General features: G+C 41.7%; 1 protein-coding gene across 1 annotated transcript in view; it reads right to left on the reverse strand.

Annotated features, from left to right (window-relative positions):
* The window catches only part of HABP4 (hyaluronan binding protein 4), a 34,432-nt gene extending 24,057 nt beyond the window's left edge, over positions 1-10,375 (reverse strand). Inside the window, exons 1-2 of the mRNA XM_057722958.1 lie at positions 9,916-10,375; positions 5,278-5,440 (exon numbers count right to left, since the gene is read on the reverse strand). Of these exons, the coding sequence (XP_057578941.1) occupies positions 5,278-5,440; positions 9,916-10,276 (524 nt within the window). The 5' untranslated portion in view covers positions 10,277-10,375. The remainder of the gene's footprint in view (positions 1-5,277; positions 5,441-9,915) is intronic.
* Between the last annotated feature and the right edge of the window lie 1,282 nt (positions 10,376-11,657).

The following is an 11,657-nucleotide window of genomic DNA, read 5'->3' on the forward strand; positions in this document are numbered from 1 at the left end:
CTATTGAGCCTGCACTTTAGAGCCCGTGAGCCACAACCACTGAGCCCATGTGCTGCAACTCCTGAAGCCCACGCGCCTAGAGCCCGTGCTCCGTAACAAGAGAAGCCACGGCAATAAGGAGCCCGTGCACAACAACGAAGAGTAGCCCCCATTTACCTCAACTAAAAGAGAGACTGCGCAGAGCAAAAAAGACCCAACACAGCCAATAAAATAAATAAATAAATAAATTTATAAAAATTAATTAATTAATTAATTGTTAGATTTCACTGAGCACATACTATCTCTGGCACTGTTCTGAGCCCTTCATGCACAGTCATTTAATTACAACTAGTACCCACAGATGAGGAAGATAGCTGAAGATGACATCTTCCTTGTTAAATCCAACAGCAACTTTTGCCTCCAGGTCCTCTGACCCCTATGCACCATTTGACACTGCCAACCACTAATTTTCCTCTGCCCTTTCTGGCTTCTCTTTCCCTGCTCATCCTTAAAAAATTGTTTTTGAAATAGGTAATACCCAAACATTCACAAGGTACTCTTCTTGCTTCTTGGCCACCCAATTCTATCCCTCAGAGGCAGACACTGCAGAGTCACACATAGGGAAGGGTTCTACACCTTGCCTTTTTCATGGAACATGTCTTTGATACCTCTTCTTCTGGATGCCCACCCATCTGCCCTTAAGAGTACCAGCATTCCCAGTTCCCCACCTCCTGCACACATCGTCTTCATCTCTATGCTAATGCCACAGGACCCCTTCATGTGAGTCTGTCTCTCTCATTTGGGGGGCTCTCTGATTCCAGGCCACAAAGCCAGTTACTTCCTGGACATGCCACTATATCACTCCATGGCCTTGAAGATACATGACCAACACTGACCCTGTGCTCCTCCTATGGTCCCTAACTCACAATACAGAAGTGTCCAAGCCAAGAATCTGACTTTTCTCACTCTTTTCCTGCCATACCTACTGGATCCAGGACCTGCCTGCCTGCTTCCCCTTACATCCATTCTCTGCTACCATCTGGTCACTGTCACTCTTTATGAGGACTTGTCTCTCCTCCACCAGACTCAAAGCTTCTGCAGGAAAGGCCTCATCTTTTTCATTGTTAAACCCTAGTTTAATAAGATAAATTATATATTTTAATTTGTCAAGGCTTTTAAAAACATTTAAAGCAACAAATTACTTATTGAAATCTAGTGACTTTATTGGCTCAAATACCAGAACTAGAGGTATGTTCCAGTCTACTTTTACAGCTGAAAATGTTACATTAGAAAGCTACTATACGATCATGGATAAAAAGATAACAAAACTCACAATTCTTACTCAAAAAGATAAAGAAATATAGAGGCACTAATCATTAACTTTATGCCAGTCTCTTTCAAGAAACATCATCCTAAATCAGTTCTCCAAGTTGGCTTTTCTGTCTCTTACCTCCCCTGACCAAAACCAAAATTTTAAATAGAGACTCTTGTAGAATCTGATTCCATATTACAGTATATATCCAAAGCAGAGTTCCAAAACAATGACAGATGAAAAGTAACAGTAAGTTCCTAACCAGGAAGTTGGACAGGGCCATAAAAGAAAAGAAGTCTGCCTAAAAACTGAGAGGAAATGAAGCATAAAACTGTACATGGACAATAATACCAGTAGTCAAAATCGGGTCTAAATTTACATGAAATCTACATCAGATACTGATAAAATAACAAATTCATTAAAAATATAATAGTAACTGAAGCTGACCCTAAAAATAGCCCTGTGTGTTCTGGTCTATTTTAATCCCTTAAATTATTTTTCCTTATCACACAGGTTTATCCCACCCCCACGCCAACCCCCAATTAAATATATTCTCATTTGCTTCTTTATAATCCCCTTTTTATAAAATATATCCTCTTTTTTTATAGGTTGGTGAGCATTGAGGAATCCTGTACTCCACTCAGGAAACTTCATTGTGACACACAAGCAAAAGGAAGGAAAATAGTATCACGTTGGGCCAAGTACTTCATCCCACTTTTACATACCTGTAATCTACTCTTATAACAGTCCTAATAAGTAGACATGAGTATCTGTTTTACAGGTAAAGGGAATGAAGTTCATGGAGGGAGGAATGGAGAGTTGATGTTTAATGTAGAGTTTGGGAAGATGAAAAAGTTCTGGAGGTGGATGGTGGTGACACAACAGTTGCACAACAATTAATGTACTTAATGCCACTGCACTATACACTTAAAAGTAGTTAAAGTGGTAAATGTTATGTTATGTGTATCTTACCACAATTTTTAAAAATGCTTCCTTATGAGGAAGGAAAAAAATCTAAACATCTGAGTAAGTGATTCTTTCAGAAATGGAACTGACTTTAAATGACCAGCAGTAAACTGCAGAAAGAGCCAGTGAAAGAGCCAAACTGTATCCAGACAGACTGACTAATTTCCTAACAGTCTTATGTTCTAAGAGTTCACTTAAATGCATCATTTGGAGACTAAATAAAAATTCTTACTGCATTGAAAACAGTAGTTGCACTCCCAGAATAGAAGCAACAGGTGACATGGCTGACCTCTGCACCTAAGCCACACTGACAGCTCCTTCCAGCACCATTTGTGCCATTGCTTCTATGTGAAAACTATGTTCTGCTTTAGTGGAATAAAAATCCATGTCACTACAACTCTAGGTGTTTCCTTCTCCAGAAATTGAGAGGACTGAATTAGATAGTCTGTTAAGGTTATCAAGATTCTATAAACAATAAAATGTCCAATAAACATGTATAGGTATATCAAATAAGAAAAGATCAAACTTTATCACATTCAAGTCTAGAGAAAGTGCTATGAGAAATGCTCTTATATATTAGCGATAGAATAAATTGATAGGTTACTAGAATAGCGATCTGTCACAATGTATTTATAGCTCCCCTCCCTCAATTTTTGTTTGTTTTTACACTACATATACCCATCCAACCTTGCATTCAAGTACAAACTGGGTCCCAGAATTGGACACATGACACCCCGTTGAGAACTACTGCTTTAAGACCCCGAGATCCCCACTTCAAGAACTCCATCTGGGAAAGGCCCTATATTTATATAAAGCTGCTAAATGCATATTATTCATAAAGCAAAAAGCTGGAAGCTGAGCGAAGATCCAACACCAACGGAATAATTACAATATAATACTCCAGGCAATAGATCATTAACAGAACCATTAGCGATGCTTACCAAACGTTAATGACATCATTGTTAATAATTTTGCTTGCCAAGTGGAAAAGAAAGGATATATAGTACTCAGTGTATATGTATTATCATCTTAACATCTGAGTATATAAAAAAGAAAGGAAGAAAATAGGCCTAGTGGTAAGAGTAATCATCTCAGATGGTAAGATAGATGGTTTTAATCTTCTTTTTAATGTTATGCACTTTCCAAATTGTCTGAAGTGACTATAAAATTATTTTTCTTAAAGATATTATGGATCTTTATTAACAGAAGAGTATTTTTTAAGAGGGAAATTATCTTTTCTGACAGCACGTAACTTAACAAAAAAATATTCTCAAATTTCCTTGAAAGTAAAAATTCCCTGTATATTCCTAATGTGATACACTGAGAAGGACACAAGACATCACACTTCTATGGTATTCCTGCCAAAGTGCATAACCTCATTCCATGAGGAAACAATAGGCAAGCTCAAATTCTGGGCTGTTCTAAAAAATAATTGGTCTATACGCTTCAAAAATGTCAAATCCATAAATAAATGAAAGACTAAAGAGCTGTTTCAAATTAAAGAAGACTAAATGCAATGCACATTCCTGGACTGGATCCTGAACCAAAAATTTTTTTCTTTTGCTAAAAGGATATTATTAGGACAATTAGTGCACTTTGAGTAGTCCATAGATTACATAATTTAGAGAATTAGATAACAGTATTGTATCAATGTTAATGAGTCTGATAATTGTACTTTGTTTTTAGGAAATATATTTAAAGTATTTAGGGGTAAAGGGACATTCCTGCACCTTATTCTCAAATGCCAAAGAAAAAAGTGTGTGTGTGTGTGTGTGAGTGAGACAGAGAGAGAGAGAGAGGGAGGGAGAGAGGGGTATGATAAAGCAAATGTGGTAAAATGTTATTGGAGAATCTGGATGAGGGTATATGGAAATTCCTTATATAATTCTTACAACTTTCTGTGAGTTCAAAATAGGCATCCCTTAACAGGCAGTTTTTTTCATGTTAACATATAAAGACATCCTTTTAAAAAAAACTCATAATTTTGCTACTAAAAAAGCTGGAAACATGAGCTATAATTTTCTATCTCCACAGAATAAATCCCCAAAGTGAGGGAAAAAAATACACAGATGCTTCCCAAAATAAGCAGCTCTGATCCAGGAGGCTTTCCGTAAGCAAGCAGACTGTGGCCGTTCCATAGCAAATTTAAACTAATCACCCAAAATGGCAGAATTAAGCTTTTCTTTAGCCCTCATCCTCTAACATGGTGGCAGGTATACCACGTGCAGTGGAACAGGCAGTCAAGAAGTTGAAAGACTTTGGGAATAATGGCTGCCTTGACATTAAACTGTACTAGCCTCTGTGCCTTTTTAACTTTCTTTTCCTTTAGCTGTGATTCATGAGCTGTTTCGTTTTCATCTCAACCCAGTGCTATGTGGGTTCAATAATTAAAACCTTGAGGCAGCAAGCATCCCTCTTGTTAGCGCCAAGCGTACGACACTAAGAGCTGCTTCCTGTGTGCAGGTGGGCCTAATAGCCCACGTGCTGCCACTTTCCTCAGGAGGGTGTCGGACTGCACTGGCCTGAGACCTGCTTCCAGGTCAGCGCGCTCTCTGGAGAAGGCATGGGAGTTTCAAACTGGGGTCACACATCTTATCAGCTTTTCTGTCCAATTTCATCATGATAACCTATTGACGTGACATGGGGCTAGGATTTGTTTAAATTCATCAGTAGCCCAAATTAGTGATGCTAAATCAAGAACATAATTATATCCCTGGCCTAAACTTCCAAAGAAAATTTGACCGGTTTAGCATACTCCTGTATAGTTTGTTATAAGAATGCTTTTCATAGCTATCAATAAATAATCCATTTTTCATTGTGTAATGACTTCCTAAACCAAGACTTAAGGTCATCTATGAGATAATTGCAAGATTCTTCACATGTTACCTAAGGTAGTATGATCTGGTACTTAAACTGGCAAAATATTCCCAGGACTGTCGCCACGAAAAGGTTGCAAAGGCTAGTAGTCCTCTGAAAATCTGGTTCCCCCAACCCTCCAGGCTGAGGTCTCCGGTACTTACTTTTCATCTGTAAACTTCTCAGGTGTAAAGTCCGCCTGCCTCTCGGTCTCATAGGGTCGATATTCCCTGTAGGATCTCCGCTCTGCTCTATCAAGTGTCACTTCTGTCCCCCGGTTATCACTCCATCCTTGCTGCTCCCCTCTTCTGGGAGTTCGCTTCTGGCCTGATGGAGAAATCAAAGGGGAGAGCTAGAATACAAGGTCTGCAGCATCACATTATTACAGGTACTTTTAAATTTCACTTTTCTAGAAATCATTGTCATAGGAAAATTTGGGAAGTTTGGAAAAGTTCAGAGAATAAAAAAAGTTGCTGATACGATTACTGCCCAGAGTCATCTTTTAATAAAACCTTGACACTACCATTGAGTCCCTTATGTCCTAAAAAGTATGATAAGATAAACTATACCAATTAACCTAAAATTACAGGTATTTCACAATGACTCTGTGATAGATATGGAGATATATATCAACTACATTTCACAAGAGCAACTTTATCAAAACATGGTAGCTAAGGTCCTTCCAGAAAATTAAAGGATAAATACCCTGTATTTCAGAACATATTTTTAGAATCCCAACTATAGTTTATCATTCATTAGCTAATAAAATTTTCATTTTTAAATACTTTGTACCATTATATCTTTTTCACTTGAAAACAGATTTTCTTGCTCTTTGATGAGATTTATACATTTATGATCACACTTCTCAAATATGAGGCCAAGCTGCTGTTTGCCAACTCACACAAGGGCTGGACAGCACTTAAAGGGCTATCTCTCCTCCATGGAGAGGCCAGCACTGAGGAGGCTGGGCTGGAGCCACTCGTCTTCTCTGTTCTCTTTTTACTCCTCTCAGTTTTGACGCTTTAAAAATTTTCAGCAGAGTCTAGGTCTTAAGGCATCTAATATTTGGTAAATATATTGTGAAGACATTTGTTACTTCTTAAATCATCTTCCAAAAATGTGTTTATCTTTTCTTTGCATACATTTAATAGGTCTCCATCTCAAACAGTATGTACAATTTTTATTTTAGTAGCTTCGATTTTTTCTTGGTATGTCACCCTTCACATTCGTTGTATGGCTATAAAAATATTAAATGTACTTGAATTAATGGCTATTTTTTTAAACTACTAGGCTCCTCTTCTACTTAGGCAGATAGTCATGACTCTTAAGGTATATATGTTTACATGTGTTCTCCTATTTTCCCACTTAATATTTTCGATCTAAACTTTATAAACTAGGCACATGTAAATATTAACCTAGTTTCAGTACTTTACAGATCTCATTTTAAAGCAAAAATCCTGTCTGTGACACTACTAACACAAAACTGTGCAAATTATTACTTGTTAGTTAACAAAGTATTTTTTTCAAATGTGAAATGTTGCACAACAGATCTAAGTTCAACCTTAAGTTAATGTCCCATAACCTAGGAAACGCTTGAATCTGATTTGCTTTCTGAAGTCACAGTCTGAGCTTGTGACATGTTTAGGATATAGGAAAGAATGCTCTCATAAACAGAGCATTATGCTTTTACTGCAGAAACAGAGACTGACACTTGTACCCAGTTGCCCAGGAGTACGCAATGCCAGATCCAGTCAAATTTGGAAGAGGCGTTTAAAATGTAAGGCAGAAAATGTTACTATGAAAGTTAACTATCCAACAAGTTGTAAACTATAACAGACCATGGCTTAACAGCAAGTACATCAACAGCAGCAATACTTTTCCCTCAATGTAAAAAGTTATTTTAATACAGTTTCAAATTTCCTATTCATAACCTGTAATTAAAATAAAAAAACTAAACTACAGAATTACTTAGGAGTTTATTCCCACCTTCTTTCTGCTTTTAAGGTTATTTTTTAAGTTGTATCAATTAAGTTTAGAATTCATCATTCGAAACTTAAAATGACATTTGCTGCATACTTCATACTAAAGCTTCTTCCAAAGCGTCTGTGTATAAATTGAAAACCATTAAATATGACGAGCAACTTATTAGAATAATTATCAATACCCTGCAAACATTTCATTTTCTTCCCCAAATCCAAAAAACAAAGATAACGGGGGTCCATTTTTTCGCACAATTTACTACTAAGAGATCAAGAATGCAACTCAACCTAGTCTTTCTGTGCTGGGTCAGCAGCTCCAAGTGGATAATGCAAACACTGAATTTGACTAGCCCTTTCCAATAAAAGGCTGACATATGCAGTCTAATCACTGGTCTAACCCCAAGCCCATAGGAAGGGACAGAATACAGTAAAATTTACAGTGAGATTTCCCCCAAATAAAGTTGAGCTTTGACTCAGAGGATAGTTCTGAAAGGCCAGGAAAAGCAAAGCTGAGACAGCCTCTGAGAACTTCAAGAATGAATTTTTTGAGCAAGGACTCACCCAAGGGTCTATGTACATTGTTAAATAGTGAAGAACATTAAATCCTATTTCTATGGGAAAATCTTATGATTTCCACATCCTTTTGCGATTGTTTCCGTTATATGTCAAACTTGTTTTGATTTTGATTCTTGTCTACGCTAAGAATTCACTTATAATATTCTAACTAAGTTAACAATTTTGAGTGTTAGAAAAGTACAGTCCATATCAATTAGGGCTACAAAACCTTGAGAGCAGCTAACAGCCATTACAGATAAATTTAGTACAGTAACCACATAAATGGAAATTAATGAGCTGTTTGCTCCTGAAATAACATACTTGAAAAAGAACTAGAATTACAAAATTTCCATTCTAACTACAAAATTAACTAAAGTTCTCTAATATAGATCTCAAAAGCCAGATCACTTGGATCATAAACAACTGACAGAAAAAAGTTAAAAACATACTAGATTACAATGCTAAGTTTATAAGTGTATTAGTTTAGCAAGTTATAAACATATTAGATCATAATGCTAAATGCAGGCTGCAACCCAGTTTATATCATCTACATTTGGAAAAAAAGAAGTAGCTCTGTGCATTTATGTATGTAAATGCAAGGTATTAAAAGTAAGAAAAATACAGGATTTTCACTTTACTTCATACACTTCTGAATTGTTTAAAATTTTTATAACAAAAATGCATGACATTTTCAACAGTAAAAAGGTTAAAAAGCAAAACATTGATATAGAGAACTAATTCAGTTTCACACTAAAAAGATAATACATATCATGCTAGTTAAAAAATAAAGCTTAGCCTTTCCCAATTCTTTCATTACTATGATATTTATCTAAATAGATTTAAAAGAAAGAATAGAACATAATGCAAAATGTACAATATATCTCAAGTCTCACTGTTTAAATAGGCTCATAAATGTATTGGCCTACCAAGGAGTCTTGGGATATCCAATAGCACTTAAAATAATTTTCAATACTTTTATTTTAGTGACTTCTGATTCTCAAGAGATATTGCTGGATTGCATTTTGCACAGACAAAGGTAAACATTGCCTAGTTGCAGGAGTCAAAACCCCAACACTCAAATCAGGAGTTATTCTCTGACTGCTGGGCTGCACAATTTTTATCGAGCAAGGAACAAGCCACCAAAGCCGAGTAGAATACACGGCCAAACATTGGCTGGAGTGGTCGAATTACATACATCTTAACGCTGTTTTACGGAAACCTTAGAACCACTGTCTTATTTTTGGAAAACAGGAAACACAGGTGCAATCTTGGAGGCTTTGCCAGTAATGCAGTTCGGGTGAGAAATGACTCTTAAGCACACTCCGTCCCTAGATGCAGACAGTAGTACACCAAGCTTTGCACCAGCCGTTCTGGCTAAGCAGGGAGTGGAGAACTTTGAATACTCTTGTTGAAAAGGTTAAAAACGCTTTTCTTAAAGTAGCCTGAGTTAATGACAAGTTACGCAGCCCACGCAACCCATCAACACTACTTGCTGTATTGAAAACCCGTGCGGGATGACTGCTGGAAGCTACCGTAAGGGGTATGGATGGGTGAAGACACAGAGCTTGGAAGGCGCCGGGGACCCCGCGTCCACCCCCGCCGCATTCTGCTCGCGGCCCTGACGTCACAGCCCGCCCCCACGGTCACCCAGGCCTTCCCTCCATCACAGAGGCCCCAGTACCTCAACCCGGCGATCCCTCACACATCCCGGGCTCTCGCCGCTACCCCCAGGGGCCGGGTGCGCCCTCCTCCATTCTCCCTAAGAGGCGCTCCCCTTCCTCCTTCCCACCACGCTTCTTTTGCCTCCCGACGCGAATCTTGAAGAGGTTGGGCTGGAGGATGGAGAAGGTCCCTGCTAGCTCTAGATCTGAGAGCCCCGGGGCAGCGACCCCAGTGTTCGCCCACACACACCACCCCAGAAATATCCCTCAACTTTGCCCAACTTGTAAAGGCTCAGTTCCAGCGTTTTGAAACCCCCTACTCCAAGCCTGCACTCTCCTTCGCCCCCAGAAGGGACTGGGAAAGGCCAGACGGGGTGTGACACCCCCATCCCGTCCTCTTTTCCCACCCTCCTCGGCCACAGGGACCCTCAACTCCAGCCAACTCCTCCCAAGAGCGCCTTCCCCCTTCTGGAACGGGTTCCAGTGACCCCAGTCTCGCAGCTGTGGGGCGGCTGAGGAGGGGTGACCTCCATGACCCCATTCTCCTTCCCCTCCCGCCCTCCGCGCCCACCCGGGGGCACCCAGGTGCCGGGCGGGGCGCGCGTACCGGGCGGCTGCGGGCCGCCCCCTGGGCTGTCTGGCTGCTGCGCGCCGGGGGCCGGGAGGCTCTTGCGCTCCTTCTGGGACTCCCTCCGGCCGCCGCCCGCGCCGGGTCTGTGGCCCGAGGCCCCAGCCGGGCTCCTGCCGCCGCGGTTGCTGGCCCCGGCCGCCGCTGCCGCCGCCTCGTCGCGCCTCTTGCGCTGCAGCTGCTGCTGGCGCCGGCGCTCGGCCTCGCGCAGGATGTCGAACGGGTCCGACTCATCGTCTAGCAGCTGGTGGAAGCGGTTGGCCACGACGCAGCCGAAACTCTCCTGCATCGCGGCGCCTGCGGCGGCCGCAGCCACAGGACTGCCCAGAGCGCCCTTCATCCCGCCGCGGCCACTGCGGGCCCGCCGCGGGCAGCCCACGCCAGCGAGTCTCAGGGAAGCCGCCGGCAAGGACCCATCCTACCCGCAGTTATTGCCCTCCCCGCCCTGCCCAGTCCCGTCCCTCCCAGCGCCCGCCCCCGCGCCGCCGCCGCCGCCGCCGCCACCGCCCAGTCGTTCTCGCCAGCCAATCAGCGCACAAGGGCACGCCCCCTTTCCCAGCTGGCTCGCCTGGAAGCCCAATCAGCGGCCGGCTGCTGTCACGTCATCCGACCTCTATGCCCCCCCCAAGACTCAGCAGAGAGGGGCTGGACCCAAGGGGCGGAGCTACTGGGAGGAGCAACAAGCCTTGTGGTCCAGGAGGCTGGGCCATGCTGGTGGGTCTTAGCCGTCATTTGTGTTCTCTCTGGAACTGGGTCCACATTCATCATCCGCCACTCTTCTTTGAAGTTTATATATTGATTGAGCCATTCAAGAACTATGTAAGTGTGCACTTACTATGTGCCTGGCGTTCTGCTGTAGGAGATACTAGCTCTCTGTTTTCGTAGATCTTACCGTGTACAGGCAGAGAAGTGCCGTAAGGGAAAGGCACAGACTTCTCTATGATCCTATAGCAAAGGGACTTGACCTAATTAGGAAGCTTGGAGAGGCTTTTCCTAGGGAATGACAGTTAAGCTGTGCTCTGAAGGATGACAAGGGCCAGGAGTAACGGCAAGTGCACAAGTCTTGATTTGGGGTGGGGCATAGCCCATTCAAGCTCAAAGAAAACCAGTGAAATGGATTGCTAAGAGTTGGAGGAAGGCCTTATTTTGGTCTTTATTCTAGGAGCAGTGGGAAGCCAATTTTAAGCATGAGCATGTATTTGAAAAGGCCACTCTAGCTGTAATGTGAAGGACTAGGTTGGAGGGAAGTCAAAATGGATGCAGGGAGACGAAGCTGAAGATTGCTGCAGAGCTCCAGGGAAAAAGTGATGATAGTGCCTTGGACTAGGATACTGTCAGTGGAGGTGAAGAGAGTAGTAGATCCAGAAGCTATTTTGGAGGTTATATCAACAGGACTCGGTGATGCACCAGAAATGGGTGGTGAGGAAAAAGGAGGAGAGTAGGATGACGCCTACTTTTCTGGCTCTTGCAACTGGAATGGTGATGCTATTCACAAAGAAATGGAGCATTAGAGACCACTTTGATGAGAATCATAAGTTCAGTCTGGGACATGTTGAGGTTTAGGGTTTTTTTTTTTTTTTTTGCTTCTGTTTAGTTGGTTGGTTGGTTGGTTTATTCAGCTGAGGGTTTGAAGTTCAGAGGAGAGCGGTGAATTGGGCTTTCTCCAGGAATTCTTGCCTAGGCACCCGTGGAGGCACTCTTGGTTGCCTATGCTACAACTT

The sequence above is a fragment of the Hippopotamus amphibius genome, chromosome 2 (assembly GCF_030028045.1).
Source record: "Hippopotamus amphibius kiboko isolate mHipAmp2 chromosome 2, mHipAmp2.hap2, whole genome shotgun sequence".
NCBI classification, from domain to species: Eukaryota; Metazoa; Chordata; class Mammalia; order Artiodactyla; family Hippopotamidae; genus Hippopotamus; species Hippopotamus amphibius.